At 40.8% G+C, this 21,637-nt stretch overlaps 2 protein-coding genes across 2 annotated transcripts; one reads left to right on the top strand and one right to left on the bottom strand.

The window, feature by feature from the left end:
• Window positions 1–230: 230 nt before the first annotated feature.
• LOC141436649 (cAMP and cAMP-inhibited cGMP 3',5'-cyclic phosphodiesterase 10A-like) lies at window positions 231–12,579 on the top strand. Its single transcript, XM_074099664.1, has 15 exons — window positions 231–727; window positions 1,517–1,615; window positions 2,124–2,326; window positions 3,350–3,523; window positions 4,340–4,488; window positions 5,297–5,466; window positions 5,837–5,970; window positions 6,409–6,527; window positions 6,923–7,160; window positions 7,913–8,068; window positions 9,005–9,106; window positions 10,384–10,461; window positions 10,932–11,030; window positions 11,266–11,435; window positions 12,015–12,579. The coding sequence occupies exons 1-15, from the start codon at window positions 283–285 to the stop codon at window positions 12,139–12,141; spliced, it is 2,463 nt and encodes an 820-aa protein (XP_073955765.1). The 5' UTR covers window positions 231–282; the 3' UTR covers window positions 12,142–12,579.
• A 513-nt stretch (window positions 12,580–13,092) lies between these two features.
• On the bottom strand, window positions 13,093–21,456 carry LOC141436648 (sorting nexin-12-like). Its single transcript, XM_074099663.1, has 4 exons — window positions 21,190–21,456; window positions 20,911–21,006; window positions 19,292–19,394; window positions 13,093–18,294 (listed from the first exon to the last, which is right to left on the bottom strand). Exons 1-4 carry the CDS (start codon window positions 21,364–21,366, stop codon window positions 18,167–18,169), a joined length of 504 nt encoding a protein of 167 aa, XP_073955764.1. The 5' UTR covers window positions 21,367–21,456; the 3' UTR covers window positions 13,093–18,166.
• Window positions 21,457–21,637: the final 181 nt, after the last annotated feature.

Genomic DNA, 21,637 nt, shown 5'->3' with positions numbered 1-21,637 from the left:
GGTGTTATTTCTGCATGAGATGATAAATGTAAAAGTTTTTATTATAATTTCAATTTAAACTGGAGGACTAGAGGTCCATTTTTGGTGGTAGGTAAAAAGATTTTTTTTGTGAAAAATAATTGTGATTGATGATCCAGCTTAAAATACCCAAAAATAACACTAGCATTCAATAATTTAACCTTAACAACAAAGATACGTCAAAAAATAAAAATAAAACACATTAGTGACATTGTCATAGTTTTATAAACTAAACAGCCCTTGAAAAAGTCCTAAAAGCTGAAAATGTCTGCACCCAAAAGCAATAAATTGGACCAGGACCTTCCGCACAGACAAAAGAGTCCGCTCAAAAACGAGGTCATGAACAAAAGCTACTTATCCATCAGCCCCATGGGCATGCCCAGAAACGCGAAGTCAGTCAAGAGTAGACTGGATACTTATACGCAAAGCATTATAAGCATCCGTAAATCCGCAACAGTCAATATGGGGACCCCTTTATCCAAGTCCCAGTCCCACTTCCTAGTGCCTCCAGAAAAGCTGGACAAAGTCACCAGGAGAGTGATAGCCCCGTACGCTCAGATAGAGAGGAAAGGTTTGAAGGAGGAGGAGAAAAAGGAAGGAACGTATTTGGATATAAACAGGTTCAACGTGTTTTTGGAGGATACGGTGGATTTGGATTCGCTTTTGTATGAAACTGCGATGGTGCTGAAGACTGTTACTAACAGTTCTGGTATGTTTTTTTTTAACTAGTCTTTAGCCAGGGCTTCGCACGTTTAACCTTTTCGCTGCCACGTCAAATACAAAAGACATCACCCGTAATGGACGTAATATAGGTCGTTGGCGTGAAACCAGCGGTGCGTATATATATGAGTCGTTGGGGTCGAAAAGGTTAAACCATTTGATTCGGCAGTTGAATTGAATTCCAAAGTTTCGTTAAATTACTTTTAAATTCCCATGCAAATTCCCAAACATTTCATTGTGGATTTCATTGGCATTGCACAAAAAATACCCACTAAATTGGTGGTCTCTAATCCAAGAGCGGTTAAAATTTCATCCCAATCCTGTTGGAATATAGGGTTAATAAGTTTTTGGTAAAAAAGAATCTTAATACAAACAAGCTTTTTTGTTGACTACTTTTTGTCAACTTTACTTGCAGTGCTTGTCTAGTTTATTGTATTGCCATGCAATTTACATAGGTACTCGTAAGTATGCCAAATTTCAAGTCATTCCGACTGCTGGAAGTTGGTCGAATTTAACTTGCAAGATTTGACTACAGCCAGACAGGCATACAGACAACAGGACAGGTGAAACTAAATAAAAACTTGTAAAAAATACTTAGGACTCCACATAATAAATGCGGTTTAGGTAAGACAGCGGGCTAAGCCGACCAGAAAGTTCCCGGTCGTCGACAATTCGAGTGGCTGGCTGGGAAGAAGTTGATACTGCGAGGCGCTCCAGCCCAGATATGGGAATAGTATTCCATATGAGGCCACTTGATCATATTTCTTGCACTTTTCAGGTGTCTTCGTCTACATGGTTGACGATTTGAACAATGAGCTGATTTTGATGCCGAAAAACACAAAGAAACCTGACCGTCACGAGGTCAATATTCCTATTGGTAAGTTTGTCGACGGTTGTGGGTCATATTGCCAGCAGTAACAAGCAGACGGTCGTGGATTGAAAGCCTGAGCTAATGCTTCGGATTTTCTTCTCGATTTTTATTTATTATTTACATTTGCAAAACTATGAATTTTTCGTTGAAGGAACACATCGTTAAGCTGCACATGAACACACACATTCGGTTGGCTTGGGAACATTCAACCTTTTCATTCTGACAGAGGCTGTAACGTTGTAATTTTTTTTTTAGACCAAGCGGGATTCTTAAGTCTTTTGAATAAAAAAATTTCGTTCTTATTGAGCAAGCGTTAGCCTACACCTACATCTACATTGCCCTAGCCTATATACCTACATTATCTAGCCTGGGTTAGTGTCCCAGAGCTGTGCAAAGGCCTCATGTCCTCCATTCCTCCTGAACCAAAGCAGTCTGAGGCGAATCGCCGCGGCGCCGAGTAATACGTGAAGCATTCAACATTGCTGATAAAACAAATAATATTGTTTTTTATTAGAGGAAGGAAAGATGGCGGCAGCTCATGTGGCGGCCACCAAAGAGTATCTGGTACTGGACGACGTACAGCGCGACCGTCGCTTCTCCGAGGGTCTGCGCTGGATCGACGCTAAATGCGCCCTGGTCATGCCCGTCGTCAAGCCGGACGGCGACTGTTACGCTGTGCTGGAACTGTACAGGACATACCTGGAGACTTATGATAGTGTAAGCATAGCTGAGACAGATGTACATACAGACACAGCTTGTAAATTACGGCTCGGCCAAGATTGCGTACGACCGGCGGCGCAGTGAACATTTTCTGTGTTCATTGCGCAGACGCTCACCTCGCCACGCCGTAGTTAACAATAGTAGATTGTACAAAAAGAGCATAATTCGAGGCATTATACCTGAGACGTTCATACTTATCTCGGCTGGTGTGGCTGAGCCGGTACGGTGAGGGTGGATAAACACGTCGTGTAAAATCCGGTTACTTACACTCTGCTTTTCACTTCGATTGCGAGGAGATGAAATAGCAATAGTGGAAGGGCATTTTCAAAAAAAAGTGTACCCCTTCTTTTTTTGAAATTTTGGAAAAAATACGGTTTTTCCTAGTCAGAATCAAGAGCGCAACCAATTCCGATAGTTTAAAAAAAATGTCCCCAAAAAAAATTCAGTTTTGCGACGTTTTTTATACACTCAGTATGGGCGTCAAACTGACTCATAAAATTTGTATGAAAAAATGGGAACAAATTATTTTTAGCGATCGGAATCGATTGTGCTCTTGATTCTGAGTAGGAAAAACCACATTTTTTCCAAAATTTCAAAACAATTAAGGGTTCTTACACTTTTTTTTTAAACGCCAGGAAACGATTATTTACTTGCTAGGTGTACCTTTTATTTTTCATGCATTGCTATATAATTATAAAATTTTAGTTGTATTAATTTATTTTCATTGATTTTCAGTTTTATTGAAATTAAAAATAATTAAAAAAATACATAGAAACTTTTTTGTTGGTGTGGCTGTTGACACCTGATTGCCTTGGTCTTAGACGAAGATTTTACTTAATGCACTTGAGTATAAAAAGTCGCCTAGATCCAGCATAAATACGATATTTACGAGCATGAGAAGTGAAAATGCTATTTGGGGGTGTTGTTTTGGGGGGTCTCTAACAACGAACGGACAGAACAACACACTTAGAAGTCGATTGACCCTTAGACAATAAGGCCTTAGCTCAGGGTTGTTTCCAGAGCGTGGTCTACACGGTCGTAAGCGTGGCGTGCTGGGCGGGCGCCGCGGCGCACCAGGCAGCCGCGAGGGTCACGCTGCAGAAGACTGCGCATCTCAACGCGGAGCTGCGAGCGCTGCTGCACAGCTACTTCTGTGACTTAGCTTCAGTCGACACTATGCTCACTGACATGCTGGTAATAGGAACCGTTGCTGATAGCCCTAAGTACTCGTAGTATACAAGAAGTCTGTCACGTAGGACAGCATCCAGCATCCAGTACGGTATTTCCCAAGAAATCACACGGGGTCCGAGCCTAGGGTCTTTTTTTTTTTTTTTTATTCGACTGGATGGCAAACGAGCAAGTGGGTCTCCTGATGGTAAGAGATCACCACCGCCCATAAACATCTGCAACACCAGGGGTATTGCAGATGCGTTGCCAACCTAGAGGCCTAAGATGGGATACCTCTAGTGCCAGTAATTTCACCGGCTGTCTTACTCTCCACGCCGAAACACAACAGGGCAAGCACTGCTGCTTCACGGCAGGATTAGCGAGCAAGACGGTGGTAGCAATCCGGGCGGACCTTGCACAAGGTCCTACCACCTGCAAAAGTCTTAACTAGGGGTATAGATTTTTTTTAATTTGATCTGGAATACTCGATGATTTGGTTAGTTGACCTATCATCCCTTTAAAGTCAAAGGGGTGACTATATTTTTGATCGAAAATTGCGGTTTCCTAAAATGACAGGGTTGTCCTTGTCGGTGGAATTAACTCAACCATCTGCTGTAATATTGCAGATTCATTTTGAGACTTCTATTCCCATTTTACTACGACAAAAGTATTAGAGGTAAGTATTTACTGTTTTCAATTTTGAACACACAGTGGTTTAAAAAAAAAGTATTGGTGGACTCTACATTTTCTTTTTCTAAATGTTGCTCAACTTCAAATACGGCCATCGTACAAATACTCCTCAACCAAACCAAGATGAACGTGTTAACCGTGCTATCGTTCCAGGCCGTGGTGAAATCCTTTCTGAGCGCGATGCGGAGCAGCTTCTACATCATCGACCGCGAGCGGAGCGGAGACGACATCTACGCCGACATGTGGGACGACGGGTGGGTCGGCGAGCGCACCAATATGCCGCGCAAAAAGACCAAAATCAAGTAAGTACTTACAAGAACTTGCTCAGGTGCCAATTTTAAGGAGACGCCAAATCATCATCATCATCCTAGCCTACGTCCCATTACTGGGTACACGCCTTCGCTCAGGTCAAAGCACTAGGCTTCAAAGTGCATGTTGCAATTAGTTAACTAAGTAGTCTTATTTATTTGGATACCTACTTAACAGACTCGCCCAAATCCACTTAAGTGGATAGCCTAAACAAGGGAAGGATGAGTGCGAGGAATGTGTTGCGTGCAAAGTAGGGTAGGTAGGTACCTACTCGTCACTAGTAGCGGTCAGCACGCTCCGCTCCCGCCTCACCGCACCCCGCTCATATAAGTGGTCTACCATTTGTTTTAAGCAAGTTCCTAGCGCCGTTGACAACGCTAGTCGTGCCAACGGCACCGCTGAGTGGAGACCATTTCGGCTTCACATCATTATTAGTTTGTTCTTGTATTCTTTATAATTTTGTAAATGTGTTCTCTCTTTTTTTGTCATGATGTGTTGGCTGAATAAACATATTTCTATTATATTCTATTCTATCAAATTAATATGTCGCTAAAGTCGAACTTTCAAGTTGACAGACACGTTACGTCTATTGACATTATTGTTTTACGACATGCAAACGATTTTCAACTTTACGGTGGTAGACCACATATTTGGCTGATGGTACCTCGCACATCTCTGGTGGAAACAGTCACAAGGTTTCACATCCTCCCGCCGCTCGGCTATCTCGTAGGTACATGTCTGGTGGAAACGCATCCTTGAACCATCGATTCAACCAACCATCCAACCGTCGCTTCTGGTCAGCCTCAGCCAGGAGCAGTCCCCGGCAGGCCTGGTGGCGCGCACGGGCGTGTCCCTCAACGTCCGGGACGCGTACAAAGACCAGCGGTTCACTAAAGACATCGACCCCACCACCGGCACCGTCGTCCGCTCCTGCCTCGTGTCGCCCATCGTTGACAAGAACGGGGTTATAGGTGAGGAATTTCATATTAACACGCTGCACGAGCACACGTTACGTGAAAGACAGGGTTGTATGTACCGTTTATACAATCTCGTACTTATCACACATTAGTTTTAGCCAAGTTTGAGGTCCCTGAGCATCTCGTCGTATATATATGTCCCAATGCGGGGCACAGGCAGGCCTCCTCTCAGAATGCGACGGCTCGGTCCGTAGTTCCCACGCGGGCTCAGTACGAATTGAGAACTTCATGCACACCATTGAATTTCTTTCGTTTATTACCGTCATCATCATCAGCCTATGTTCGTCCACTGCTGGACATAGGCCTCTCCCGTGGCACATGGTTTATTACCGTAATTTACCATTATCCTTTCTCTTTCTTACAGGTGTGGTGCAGCTGACGAACAAATCCAATGCCAAGCCGTTCAACACGGAAGACGAGGAAATTTTCGGCGTCTTTGTGAGCTACTGCTCCCTCATCGTACACTTTTACCACATGCACCAGAAAAAGATCTATCATGTACGTACTACTCAGACATATGTACGTAGGTACTATACAGTACAGCCATCTGCATTAATATCTGCAACTCCCTTAGGAGTATGCAAAAATATTTATTTGACATGCCCTACCGGCCCTTGGAATAGAATCGTATCAGATATTTACCTAATACCTATGCACGTTTATTATATTATTGTTGGTGACTGTACAAAATGGGAACGAGTGTCATAATTATCTTTAAAAGATTATCTTACATCATTATTATTTCGTCTACAATATGTCTCTATCCTCTGAACAAAGATGAAAAGAGCTTGTTCATTGATACTCGTACGTATTTCTAGCTTATGTACGAAGTCTCTTCTACCTACCAAACGACACAGCGTTAACGGAAAAATGACCGATTTACGATACTTCGGAACCTACGTTAGTTTTATTTTAAATAATCTTTGAATGTGCCAGGAGAACCTTAACAAGGTGTACTGCGAGCTGATGCGGCTGCACCTGATGCCGTGCCGCCACGACTACGACGAGCTCATGGAGACCAACGGGATCGTCATAGCTCCCAACAACTTCAAAACGTACGACACTTCACATGTCTTCTACTTTGTCTTCTTCTTAAATTGCCACTCCATTACAACTAAAACGTGAGGTTGGTCAGGTTGGCCGTTAGCTCTGAAATATATCCCTGTCTTGAGCCGGAATAGTTGCTCTACACGCTGATCCCGGTCCACACTCCCTAATATCCCTAAAATCTCACGACGTCTCACCAAGGTATAATGGATGGCCCCATTATGGTACCTATTAACGGATAAAATGGCTTGGCTTGATGAATGAATTGAATGAGTGAATGAATGAATAAATGAGTGTGCTGCCGTAGCCACTGCGGCGACGCAATGAACAGAGTACACGCTCGCCGCTCCGCTGCCGCTGGCGTCGTTCGCGGCTTTAAAACTACCATCCCTAACCCTTCCAGCTTTGACTTCCACATAAGCGACGGCAGCCGCGAAGACATGCCGGGCCTCGTTTGCTACATGTTCGTCGAAACGTTCGCCGACCGCAACTTCGACCGCGCCCTGCTTGCCGACTTCTCCATGACCGTACTCAACTGCTACCGCAACAATCCTTACCACAATGCTGAGCATGCTTTCTGCTTCACGCACACCATGTATATGATACTCGCTAACAACTCTGGATACTTCGATTCTGTTGAGGTAAGCGTTCCGTTCTTTCGTGACTTGTTTTGTTACATTTTAGGGTTCCATAGCCTAAATGGCAAAAACGGAACCCTTATACTTAGTTTCGCCATGTCTGCATCGTCCGCGGCTTTGCTCGAGACCATGAGTGCTAGAGAGCTGTAATTTTGCACTGATATACCTATGTGGCAAACAATACCGACAAAATTGTACAAAAAAAAATATATATATATTTTTGAGTACCCCTAGACGTAAGTGGGGTGACTATCCCACCCTATGGTGTGGGGTATCGTTGGATAGGTCTTTCATAAATCATTGGGTTTATGAAGACGGTTTTTCGTTTCAGCGATCAGTTTGCGAAATAATCTATTTTCAAGTGCAAACTAAGTATAAAGGTAAACTAAGTATAAAGGTAAACTAAGTATAAAGTATAAAGGTGAGAATGCTTGAGAATTTATTAGTAGTTTAACGAGTAAATAGCAGCCTAAGGTATAAAATATACCTAAAATTGGAAGATTCCTTACAAAACGCAAAATTCTTAGAAAAATATTGCTTGATTTTTTCGTAATGGCTACGGAACCCTGTCTTGGGCGTGTTCGACACGCTCGTGGCCGGTTTTGGGTACCATATGCTTTCCAGTGTTTTTCTGTTTCATTTGCTATCAAAGTTCTAGATTTAATTTCAATAAACGCTTTTAAATTTTAATGTCAAAAAGTTGTTTTCCTTTGCACGATCCCCATACTGCACATACAGTATTAGCTTCCCTCCAGACGGCAGCGCTGCTACTGGCTGGGCTGTGCCACGACCTGGACCACCCGGGGTTCAACAACAACTTCCTGGCGCTGACCAAGCACCCGCTCGCCGCTATGTATAAGACCTCCATACTCGAGTACCACCACTACTTCCTCGCCAAGAAGCTGATCGAGGTCAGCTCTTGTTAACACACACTCACTATGTAATGTAGGTACAGTAAAGTCGGGGTACTTTACCCATTGGAGGGTAACTTTGGCCCATATGGAAACTACATAAAGAAGGGTCCAGTAAAAACATAATAACGTGATCGATCAATTAACACCAACCACATGGCAAAAAGCCATATTCTCAAAACAATAAAACCACGACCGAGTTAATCCCAATGGCTTAAGTTACCCTTGAGGGCCAGAGTACCCCGACCAAGCCCTAGTAGTAATTCGTGCCCTTATAGGTACCTAATTTGCCGTAAGGGTCTCCCCACATCTATCGACGCGGAGCAATAGCCGATAGAAAAAAACTTTATATCTGCGCAATAAGTCTTAAAAAGGTCTACGTAGGTACCATGTGGTTTCTCAAATGAGCAACATTGAGGTCATCTGATGATTAGTGGTCTCAAACTAGATACGTCAGCTTCTTTGCTCAGGGGTGTTACGGAGCTCCGGTTCCGTTTCCGTTATGTCGGAACTTCCGTTTGGTATTAGGTACACATCTGTTTCGGTTCCGGTTCCGTTACTTTTGAAACGGAAGTTATATCGGATGTCAATGCTTGGCGCGGCAGCGGGACATGAGCGGCGTACATCAAAAACAAACAGGTTTATACTACGAATAAATATTTATTCGTAGGGTTTATACCAGCCATCGCTCATCGCCCCGCTTGCCACGTGCTGCACTAATATCTCTCCACCTATCACTCAGGCTCCGATTCTGGTTCCGTTTTTGGTTACGATTCCGTTTCTGGTTCTGATAAACTAAATTGAAAACATCTGGTTCCGCTTTCGGTTCCAATAAAAGCACATCTGTTACATCCCTGATCCAAATACATCACACTAAGCTAATTCGAGGTCTTTCCGTCCACGATTTCGTGATATTTATCAAAATTCTCCTTTTAGGACAAGAACATCCTTGGCAAGTTGCCGGGATGCGACCGCGACCGCATCATGGAGGAGATGAAATACGATATCCTGTGCACCGACCTGGCAGTCTACTTTCAGGTTATTCATGGTTGTCAGTACAGATGTGGAAGTTGTGGAAAGTTTCCAAATATGTTGGAAAAGTTCTCGGAAATTTCTGGAATTTTTCACAAGAAATATGGGAAATTGAGCGTACTCCTATCTAATAGGCCGGCAACGCACTTGTGACTCTTCTGATGTTGCAGGTGTCCATGGGCGACGGTAATCGCTTACCATCAGGCGATCCGTTTGCTCGTTTGCCCCTATTCCATAAAAAAAATATAGTATAAGAAACGGAAAGTTTCAATCCCCATACAAAATTGTGAGAAGTTTCTGAAATTTTGGACGGTAGATATTTGAACAATTTCGCAATTTTAGAATGTTTCCTTTAGCATATGAGTAGTTATCAGATTTCCGGCAATAGGCTATATTACAGTGTCCTAAAAAAAACCTAATATTCTGTTGGATAGGTTATCATTAATCATAAAATGTACTTAGGACAAGTATGTTTTCTTTTGTCAATTAAACAAGCGCAGTGGCAGTGGGCGGGGCACATTGATCGCAGGACTGATGGCCGATGGGGTCAGAAGTCTCGAATGGCGTCCGCGGACCGGGAGACGAGCTGTCGGTAGGCCTCCAAGAAGATGGAGCGACGACCTGGTTAAGATCGCGGGATCGCGGTAGATGCGGAAAGCACAAGACTGGTCTGAGTGGAGTGGAGTGGTTCCGTATTCCGTATTGCGTCTGCAATACCACTGTTGATTGGTCTTTCGGCTGACATGATGATGATGATGAATTAAAAAACGAAGATACATATGCTTAGCGCGTGACGTTACGCCGTGCGACACCGTGTGACATCACAGGCCCCACTTCTGAAGTTGAACGCGGTTCATCTTTGTAATTTTTTATTTGATTGGCGTCTGCAATACCCAATATTGATTGGTGTTGCAGATGTTTATGGGCGGTGGTGATCTCTTACCATCAGGAGACCCACTTGCTCGTTTGCCATCCTGTCGAATAAAAAAAACGCGTCCAATATATTCTGATAATAAGCCGACGGACTAAATAAAATAATATTTTTAATATCCAGGAAACTAATCAATTATATACCAACATCTAATAACTCAACCCAATTATACCGACTATTACCGACATCTTAACTATCCAACCCAATTATATCAACATCTAACTACCCGAAACCCAATTATACCAACATCTAACTACCCAACCCAATTATACCGACATCTAACTACCCAATTATACCACCATCTAACTACCCCTGTAACGACAAACAAAACCTAACACGAACTATTTTACAGGTCCGTGCGCAACTGGCGCCTCTCATCGCTGAGCGCGCCTTCGACTGGACGCAGACTGCTCATCGGAAACTGCTCAAGGTAACCCACATCTAATCAAACCCTCACCACCTCAATAGCTGGCAGTCTACTACAGTTTGTTTCTTGAGGAACTTTTTGCCACGCACGGTGAAACTTCACAACAAACAGGTTTCCGGAGCGATACAATTTCAAAAATCAACTACCTACTCGTTTCGCAAAGGGCCGACAACGCATCCCTAACTCAGCTTTTGTTATGGATGTCCATGGGCGGTGGTGATTGCTTTCTATCAAGTGACCCTCATGCTTCGTTTTCCCCCTATCATATAAAAAATCACTATAAATTTTTGTTGATATATGCAGTATATACCTATATTTATCAATCTCTATTACCAACGCTATTATTCATCATCATCATCATCATCATCATCCCAGCCTACATACGTCCCTAGCCCACTGCTGGGCACAGGCCTCCTCTCAGAACGAGAGGGCTTGGGCCCGCACGATTATTGCTGAGCATGATTTGTTTACAGGGCATACTGATGACGACCAGCGATCTTTCAGGATGCTGCAAGCCCTTCGGGGTCGCTAAATCTATTGCAGAATCCGTTTATGAGGAGTTTTATAGTCAAGTAAGTCTTTACTTGAGTATAATTTTTTTTGTAGGTACCTAGATATTTTAACTTAGATCTTGAGTTGCATAAAAATTATGACAAACGATGATTCGGACAAAAATTACGGTGACTTGCGAAGAGAATGCGAACTTTGGCGCTCCCTCATTAAACGGCTAAGAGGCCTTGAAAATTGCATTGGCTGGGGGTCCCGACATGGTTAATCAGGCCCTGACTTTATGTGACTGTCCCTCAGGGTGACAAAGAGCGCGAGATGGGCTACACGCCTCTCAGCATGATGGATCGAAAGCGCTGCCTGAACCAGCCGGCCGAGCAGATCCAGTTCCTGAGCGTCGTGGTGCTGCCCTGTCTGCTGCTGCTGCAGACACTGTTCCCTAACACCAGCCCGCTGATAGACAACTGCAGGTGCTGGTCACTGTCCTATTATCCTGGATTATTCGCGAAAGTTCCTTTGGCTGCTCCTGCTGCCCTTGTTCCTTTGCAAGAACTGAGGTGCTACTGTGTAAGGAACAAAGGCGAAAAATAAACGCAGCAGTTCTTCCTTCATCTCTTGTGAAGGAACTAGTGCGAAAAAACGCAATAGTTCCTTCGAAAGAACAGCCAAAGGAACTATCGCGAATATAACCCACGATCCCACAGTGGTACTATCGCCAATTGTGACCTATCCACCTGGGCGACAATATGAAATGTCGTATGAGCCGTAGGGCGTCCACTATTCGAAATAGGCCTCCCTCATAGACCACCAGTTGCTTCGGTTGAAAGCGGCCTGCATCCAATCCACTGTGAACCCGCGGCTTTAACCAGATCCATCTCGTTGGTGGACATCCTACGCTGCACTTGCCGATCCGCATCTCCATTCGAGAACTTTTCAACCCAAAACAAACGGCCTCTGTTCTCCGTGCTATATGGTCTGCTCATTGCCACTTCAACGAAGATGAGATGTCATTTATTTATTTAAAATTTACATTGTTTTTTTTTTCACAGAAAAACGCAAGCGGCCTGGCACGAGGAGATTGAGATCCGTGGCCAGAAACTGTGGCGACAGGAAGAGTCCTTGTTGAGTTTCGGTCGCAGCAAAATGTATAGCAACAGACCCCAACCAGATGATTGAATGCAGTCTTATTGTTATATGCCTTTTTAGATAGTTTTATTTTTTACGCCAAAGAAATATTTAGATTTGGCGTTCAACGCTAACAACCAAGTCAGTCAGTCAGCGCTTAGCTTAGATACCTACCCGTTTTAAACCGTACAACTGACATTAAGGTGAAGCTGAATCTTAAGGTGGTAAAGAAATTTCTTGCGTCGACTATACAGCGTGTATTGCCTGAATAGAAGTGGAACGTTGGTAGTCCTTGGGAGACTACCTAATGATTATTTTCTGTGCCGTATTTGTTCTATAGAACAATGGTACGACTTTGAAATCTGCTAAGTACTTAGGTACTTGACGGTTTCACAATCTATAAGTATAGAACAAATGGACTCTACCTAAAGGACTTGCGTTTTTTAAAAGTACTTATTTATCATGTTTTCTATATACAATGTATATCCATCGAGGTTAACTGAGTAGGTAAATAAAGTATTATCACAAATAAACGTTTTTTTTTCTACAAATTGCCTCTAAGCTTAACTTTTCGTTTTTAGTCTGAATAAAATTGGTCTTAGCGCATTCACTGCCACCGATATGCGTTTTCGGAACTTCGCCCAGTGCCGCTGTCATAATAAAATTATTAATACATTTTGAACGCACACGTGCGTCGGTGGCACCAGTGGAAGTCAGGTGGCAGTGAATACGTTAAATGAGACGGCCTTGACAGAATTTAGGTTTTTTTTGGATTATTCGGGTGTGTTCCCACTATTAATCGCAGTAGTTCCGCGTAACTCCCCCCTTCCCCCCTTTAGGCCGGCAACGCACCCGCAATGGGCCTTCGGACACATTCGTACAATTTCCATATTTGTACAACTCCATATTTGTACAATTCCACATTTGTACAATTCCACATTCGTACAATACGAAAGTAAAAAGTTGCATTTCATAGCTAAGCTAATAAATAAAACAAAAATGGACATGATAGCAAATTTATTTCATTATATCCTATTATGATCGACATAATACTTAACCCAACGTAAATTGCGTTCCACAGCTTCCGCGACAACTATACTCTCGTGTATATATCTAAACAGTCATTTACCATCTAACTGATGACAACACATATTCTGTTAAATTAGATACAAAACTACATTACTTTAAATTTTGTACACCCAAGGCGAAAAATATTATTTATTTAATCTTTTTAACGCCACTGGCGCTTACACTGTTGCCTACGCCACACCAATGTAATGCTACGGAAACTCTCTCTATATAGGCTGATTAACAAGAGCTGGTTTGAACGGAATGAACAAAACTAATGTCACATGATTTATGATGCGAAAGCCGTCCTTAATACATAACAATTTCATTTTTTGAAACAACATCTCCAATCTTCAAAAGTTCTCGAGGCCCATCATTTTAAAAACAACAGTACCTTTTATGGTTTCAATAAATATTTGTCAATGTTCATGGCCAAGATTTACAAGAAGTAGTATTATCAAAAAACGTTACACAACAGGTTTACTATCATGTAGGTAGAAAATAGCAATGTTTTTGTGTTTAAAAATATACCGAGTTTAATAATGTTTCTCTAAAACATTATTATTCAATACATATACATCATTATGATACAACACATATTTCATTCAATCTTGTCAGGCCAGCTCTTGTCAACAGACTTGTAAGCCATCGCAAATGATTAGGTTTGAGCCGTAGTACAACCTTTTCACAACAAATGCCCCAGTAACTTCTTTAATGAGCACAATGCTAGCTTACTGAAACAAAGTTGTACGCCGGTTCATCTATAGTCAACGTTGCACATTAGACAACTTTAGGCGCCGTTGGCGTTAAAAGTTTAAACTAGTCAATTCATTTCAATTATCTAAAATCCAATAAATACTAACTACGGGCGGTTGGTTATCGGTGATACCCAGAGCGCCTCCTGGTGTCTTGTTGCAGAAACTAACTTACATAAGTGACAGTTATTACGTGACAGATGTATCGGAGTCTTCCAATTTCCAAAAGCGTTAGGTCCTCCCGAGAGCTGGCAGATATTTTAAAGTAGGAATTTGAGCGTAAAAGCTTTTACAATAAGAACTTTACGAGTAAGTCCGTTATAGACAACTACTCAATCAAGACACTGTAGATCTTCGCTTCTGTTCTGTTTTAATTAAGCTATACATATAATAAAGCTTCTGGAAATAATCCCGATACTTCTTTGCATTTTCAATTAAGTATGACAGTTTCTAAGAAATATATCAAAAAAGACAAGAACATTGATTGCGTGATTTTTTTACGTTTCATTTATCGCTCTTTTTCACAATCATGTCTAATACTGGCTTTGTGCACTGGATTCAAATAGCAAGTCCTTTTTATTTCAAATTAAAAAGCCAGATATATTATGTTATGAGTGATCGGTAATTATAGATTTTGCTGCCACGTAACAATGTCACCTATGTTACCGGTACTAAAACTAAATTTAAATCTATTCAGATTACCACCAATTACCGTTCAGTCTGGAGACTTCAGTCGCTTGAGGCAAGTGACCCGAGTGGCTCAAATACACTAGTCCAGTCAGCCGAAATATCAACATACAACCTGAGTAATTCAAATTTACCAATCAGCTGGACTCAAGGCTGATTCAATGGCAGATTTTTTGTTACTTTTACGGTCATCCCGTAAGACCTATATCAAACTGAAATATAGATGCACAGAAAAACCAGAAAAATAAGACCAGCACTGGGAATCGAACCCAGGTCCTCGGCATTCCGTGCCACGTGCTATACCGCTACACCACTGCTGGACAACGGACAGACACGAATTTCCCCTATGCACCACATATCTCAGCTTGTTTCTTATTTAGCCACTTAAGCAGTGACGCTAGCGACATCTATACCGTAGCCCTCATCGAGAAACTTTCGGCATTCCATTGGAACTAACCGCTCACCCGGACAAGAGATATCGTTATGAAGCAATCAAATTAAGATTGGATTTTTGGAATCTTTTTGTATTTTTTCAGATATTAGGTTGGAGTTCAAAAATTAAGACCATGTTAAGGTGAATATTCGAACGTTCTGACCGTTCAGTAAACGTTAGCACAACGGAAGGACAGTCGCAAGAATTTTGATCACGCTAGAGTTCATATCGGTATTGTCTTTAGTCTTCATAAATCTAACCCTGAGCTTCATCTCTTTTAATACTCGCCAAAATGGTACCTAATTACGAAAAGAACGCTGAATATTCACCCGTTAACTAGTACATAGTAAACCATACAAAGCGACCGATTGGAAAAGTTCTGTTGTGTCACAAAAATTACTCATACAATTGTATGATTAATTGTCTTGCACAAGATAAATATTTACCACAAATTTTTACAATCTACCAGTCAAGTATCTTACCTTTTCAGCTCCACCCATCAGATAACATGACTAGTGTAATCGAGCCGACATCAAAAAAAGCAAGGGAATAAATATGCTCAGACAGCGGTTACTGTGCGAGGGATGCGCGCGCATCTCTAGTTACCAGTGTACCCAAAACAGGGGGCTACTACGAAATTCGAAGTTTGTATCGTACCGTCCCTCTCACTCTCGTATAAATAATATAAGCGTTAGCGGGACGGCAAGATATGAAGTTCGAATTTAAGACTTCGTAATATAGAGCCAGGTCTTAATTAAATGAAAATAGAACAGTGAGATTATAGGACATGCCGTAAATATAAAATAAATGTAACTTTATCTTAATTTTAAACTATTGACTATAACATAATTACTTGCGATTCTAACTGAATATACATAGATATGAACGAGCTAAACAATTTTCAACGATACCAATAATATTGCTTATTTCCGAATCCAAACAATAATTTATTTAATTTTGTTCTAATTTAATTAGGTATAACGATGCATTTGCTACGCAGCGAGATGACATTTGCTGTCCTTCGAACGCAGAAAGGTTAAATTAGAAACGTTTTTAAAAAATATATTCTGTGGAATGCAGTGCCTTATAATGGCCACAGTGCGACAAGGTTCTTGATGGCTGCAGCCTAGTGGAACCGCACTAGCATAAATAAACGACACTGACGGTTAACTTTATATTTTTATTCCACATTATCCCAAGAACCTTGCACCGCTCTACTACTCACGACCCAATTATCGAGGTGGCTGAAAGATATTTTAAAACAGTAAAATATAAATAAAACCTTTCCCCCGCTGAAGTAACTGCGTCCTCCCTCGCTCGACGGTAGGATCGTGGGTAGTTCCTAAAAGTTTTCTCATCATTTTGCATTGCGTTTCGGACAAAATTATTGCGTTACGCTTTTAATACATCCGATGATCACTTACACACGCATATTCTATAACATTTAGGACTTTGAAACAATTCTCGATTGATATAGCTATCCACTGATAAACGTCGGTAACAATTAAGACATAGTAAAAGAGAACAAGTAGGTTCAAAAGTACATCCCGCGCTTTAAATGTGTGCGCACCCGCCGCACGCACACACTGATAATTTAAGGAGGATTAAGTTTTCTTTAGTCAAGGCTGCGCTGCCGTCGGTGCCGTATGTTTCGATTTTAGCTCGCTAGTCTTGCGCTCGCTTCGCGAGATGATCACCTTTTACGTTCGCGTACTCGTACTAGCGTATTTTTTGTATTAGGTATAGTTGTGAATTAGTAGTATATAAGTGTAGTGTGATAGTTTCGTACGAGACACAAAAAATAATAGATACCTACCTACCTATAAACAATATAGTTATAGTATTATGTGTAGGAAACATGAGTAGTACCTATGTACACAGTCGCCATCACCACATCGGCGAATTTATAAATAATATTTTTAAATTTAGTATAATAATAATAACAGAGCGGCAAAGTATCTGGTTTCTCTAGACACAGATATTAGACAATTTTAAGCTACTTTTAGGTAATTAGTTAATCTAAAATAGACATCGACAACCCTAAGCGTCCGCGCCGGAGTAGGCAGTGAAGTCTTCTAAAGGTTTGGAGTGTGCATACTTGTTCTCTTTTACTACGATGTAAGACGCCAATTTGCTTCTCCACCTCGTATTAGTTCAGTAAGCACGAGCAAGAAGGAAAATGAGAAATGGTTGCCGTCATACTATAGTTTAGTGTGACCGCGTTACACTGACATAAACTAAACTTTAACTTGTTACTGTTAATATGTCTCTGGGAGCACCATTACAGTAAATATTGTTGAAGAATTTATAAAACTGTAGTATCTGTGTCCTTGGAAATTATACCAAAACAAGATGTGAGTCATGAAATTAAATGATTTATATTGGTAAAGCCCACACTGAATGACATTGACTGGTTCTACCTTTCATAATGTTATGTTACATAATTTTTTACATTTTATGTATAGTCAGCATCAAAAGTAGCTGGTTACTTTTTTACTCTGTTACATTAACACATATTTGTCAATCTTGTATGGCGCTAAGTACGTGGCTGTAAACCGACAAAGTACAAAAGTAACCAGCTACTTTTGATGCTGACTGTACACACAAATGTTGACAAAATAATTATTAAAGTAGCGACATTGAACAGTGGTTCATTACTGTTCATGTTTGCCAGACAGTGTACATTGTGGCACGCTTTGAGTGACACGAATAGTACAAATACAATATTAATTATGACTTTTTATTGAACAACACATAATCTTCAATTCGGTCAGATGCTAAATTGAGAAAAGGTCAGGGGAGGCCTTTGAAAACAGAAAGAGAAAAGAAACAGATTTATGCAGGCAGATAATTGGGCTGCTGTTAGATAAACACCCCTCAACAATTTTACAACAGAACTTGTCACTCAAAATGACGTTCATTCAAAGCGTCTTTGACGCTTTATATTTCGAACAAAAAACAACGAAAAACTTTAATTAGGGTATACTCAACTAACTGGATTAATAATTTCTACAAAACACAAGGAATATCTCATCTGACACAGATTTTACAGCTCCATGTTATCAGAGCATGGTAAAACTTTCACTTTAAATATGCATGAGAATTGTTTCAAAGCGGGTGCGGTGTTCGTTTATTATGTGTTCCGTATCTTGCCAGGCACATAGTTCTTGTCGATTGTTGGTTCCTGAAGGAACATGTGCAGGCAGCGCTCGTTCTGTGCCAGCGGGTGCCCGGCTATCTTGTTGATGAATACTTCTAAGCCTGGAAAGAAATACAACAACCATTATCCATACAGTCAGAAGCATTGGCGTGCAGTGGGTCCATTCCAGGGTAGGTACTTTTAGTTTGGTGTGCAGCAGTGCGCCACCAGCACTAGCGCCGCCTTCCCTGCTGCCTACTCAATGCACGCCAAAATCAGAAGGCAGAACACAAAATAGGGTGATGACCTGAAGATGACTGTGGATCCAAACTGGAGAGAGGGGTCGCGAATGACAGATGTCAGTGAGAGATATTTTATAAACAATATTTTTTCATTAGCGTATCATAAGGTTGCAGGTGAGCAAAGTAATTGTTTCATTTCATTTAAAAAAAACTTATTCATCTATAAATTATATTTGTGTAACTAATGGTGTAGTTGGATATTTATTCTTGTCAACAAAAATCTAATTTTATCAACAAGTCTTATCAACAACTTGGTAAAATAACATTTGGTACTGTTGTAGACAGATGGTCCACAATACTTAATAGCCGTATTTAAATAATAATCACTTTAAAATATATGTTCTCTTATTCTTATTCACATTTCAATACATTGAAGGTCTTAGACGGACTGCCCTAACTCTGTTATGTCATATATTTGAATTCACATTCTTTCAAACACACATTATGTAGGCAGCCAGTTGTGTCCTATCCTACAGTACCAATAATGTGCAAAGGTGAAATTGGCAAACATATCTCAAGATACGCTCAATAACTACTTGCTAATTGAGGTTGGCAAAAAAAAATCAGCTACATCTTTAGATAGTTAACCTTTTCAATGCCAACAACATATATATGCACCGCAGCGCAGGTTCCACGCCAACAACCTATATATACGTCCATTACTTCAATACAAAAGCAACCTTCGTTCAATTGTGTTAAGGTTCAATTTTAGACATTGCAATATGAAAGCCTGGCGTATGGATGATGTCTTTTGTATTTGACGTGGAGGGTGAAAAGGTTAAAAAATAAAGAAAAAAAATTGTAATTAAATATTTACCTTTTCTGCGGTCCTCAATGAATTCCTCCTCAAATATGCCATCGTCTCCACGGAATGGCAGTTGTCTTTTCAAGGCTTTGCCCGGCAATGGTGGCACCACAATCTAAAAGAGACAGTTACTTTTATTTTATTACTGCATGTATGTATGTGCATCTCATAAAGTTTTTTTAAATAAGTGCAGCCTTTCTACTGCACCAATTAATAAACACCATTGTTTTTATTTGTTACCATTTTTTTTTTTTTTCTATTTTTTTTTGAGGCTTAAGTGCACCAGTGTGACTATGCCAGCCTCATTGAAAGACTCGATGTCCACATTCATCAAACACTCCTATTGCGATATCCAGATTATCTGGCTGCAAAGGAGTGCTTGATGAACCGATAAATTCATACTGCATCATCCGATACCGGACAACTCAAAATAACATTCACTGCACCATTGTACAGGTCCAAATCACTCAACCACCTCTCGCGGATATCTTTCGTCAATACACACTCCACCAAAAAATGTATTAAGTCCTCAATCTTATTACAATCCGTGCACATGGGGATTGAACTACTTTCATCATATTTAAAAAATTATTCAATGGAACATGTCCTGACCGCACTCGAAACGCCCACACAAGTAAATCCCTGGGGAGGCTGGCACAATCGAACCAGGGCACCCTGAAAATTTTGTTCTGTATTGTGTGTTACCAGATACCTTTTGTTCTTGATATCAAATTGAATGACTCTTGCCACATATATTTGTTACCATTTTATTTCAGTTTATTGATAGAAACTACTTAGTAATTAACTTTTTCGAGTACTGCCTTTTCGCAACATAATGTTTGGCAACCTGTTTCATTTCGCAAACTCTAAAACTGTATATATTTCAGGATTTATTTCAGGGCCAAAGTGTAGAACCCTTTAGGTTAGGTTAGGTTAGTTTTATAAAAATCCTGAAATATTTACAGTTTCAGAAATATTAAACAGTTGGGAAATGAAAAGTTGCGAAATGAAACGGGTTGCCAAACATTATTCGCCGAAACATTAGTAAACCTAACTTTTTGGATAAATCTGATTCTTTTCTATTCAATTCTTTTTTTTCTCTTACATAACTTTAACCATTATAACTTTAGTCATTGTTTAAGTTCAAATGTATAGTAAAAATGGTTTTGAGACAGTGGATTCTTCAGTATGGTTGTAGTTAATGCACAACCAAGTGTTTGTTGACTCGGAATGTATGACAATGCACAAGCTCTCATGTAATTTGACATAAGGGAATGAATATCAGGTTGCACATTATTGTTGTTCATTCCAGGTCTACAATTACAGGTTATACATTAACTGGACCCTTCAGAACCTAGTAATAGATTATCAAATACAACAACAGTATAAATACTATAAATTTTGTTTCACAGAACTTGTGGATCAGGATAATATGTTCAAGGTTATTCTTTTTTTAATAATGATGTGCTGAACCTTGAAGCCTTGTCAATATTTATGCTCCAACAAACCCATTATCTGGGTGTGATGTTGGGCAAGAAATTATACAAAGCCGTTTTGATACTCAAATATTATTGTTGTCAAAAAGATAAGAGAGAAATGACCGTTTATCAGCATGAGTCAAATCCGCTTACCTTACTATCTCTTTCTAGCTCGTTTCTGAGCCATTCGAAGTCGCTGTACCGCCGCCTCACGCTCGACTCTTTAACTTTGAACACGGGCAGATTGGTCTGTAAGCAGGATACGGATTTTACTAGAATAATTGAGTCCAATCGCGGCGTATTGACGCGCCGCGGCGGCTCACCTTGGCCTCCGCAATACGCCCACCAAAAACAACACAAACACGCCGACGACGCGTAAACAGATAATCTAATTACTCTACTCTAATAATAGACGCCTGGTGAAGTTCTTACCCTCATGCGGACTTCGTAATCGGTGTAGCGTTTCTTCCCGACACCCATTGTCGTGACTGGGTTCACCACGTCGATTTCGAGGAAATTGGCCGGCGCCGCGTAAGCATCGTCCAGGGTCTGTTTCTTAACGTTTAACCGCTTTGTCGCGTCCGCGGTCGTGTCCTCGGCAGCCATCATAACGCTTTATTTCACAAACAATCACAAACTTAGTAATTGGACGGCCCACTAATCAAAAGGAAATGACATGATTTGACGTTTAACAAAAAATCATGGCGATGTGTCATCAGTCCGGTTTAAAAACCTACTACCCAATCGGAAAACTACTACATTCATTTCTATATCACGATAATTTACTTGTAAATAATTTTGTAAAGTAAAAAAAAAATATCTTATAGATCGCAATCTTTTCAGGGTTGCGCTTTTACACTTACTTGACTTTTAGCAAAGA

The sequence above is a fragment of the Choristoneura fumiferana genome, chromosome 16 (genome assembly GCF_025370935.1).
Source record: "Choristoneura fumiferana chromosome 16, NRCan_CFum_1, whole genome shotgun sequence".
In the NCBI taxonomy this organism is placed as follows: Eukaryota; Metazoa; Arthropoda; class Insecta; order Lepidoptera; family Tortricidae; genus Choristoneura; species Choristoneura fumiferana.
Note: the sequence above shows the minus strand (reverse complement) of the source record. Positions and strands in the feature narration are given on the sequence as shown.

Excerpts from the sequence above, each read along its gene's own strand:
- LOC141436648 (XM_074099663.1), bottom strand. The coding sequence starts at position 21,366 with ATGATGGCTGCCGAGGACACGACCGCGGACGCGACAAAGCGGTTAAAC. Across the intron at positions 19,395-20,910 it reads AGCTAGAAAGAGATAGTAAG|ATTGTGGTGCCACCATTGCC; the intron begins GTAAGCGGATTT and ends TGTCTCTTTTAG. Across the intron at positions 18,295-19,291 it reads CATTGAGGACCGCAGAAAAG|GCTTAGAAGTATTCATCAAC; the intron begins GTAAATATTTAA and ends ATTTCTTTCCAG.
- LOC141436649 (XM_074099664.1), top strand. The coding sequence starts at position 283 with ATGTCTGCACCCAAAAGCAATAAATTGGACCAGGACCTTCCGCACAGA. Across the intron at positions 728-1,516 it reads GACTGTTACTAACAGTTCTG|GTGTCTTCGTCTACATGGTT; the intron begins GTATGTTTTTTT and ends TGCACTTTTCAG. Across the intron at positions 10,462-10,931 it reads CTCATCGGAAACTGCTCAAG|GGCATACTGATGACGACCAG; the intron begins GTAACCCACATC and ends ATTTGTTTACAG.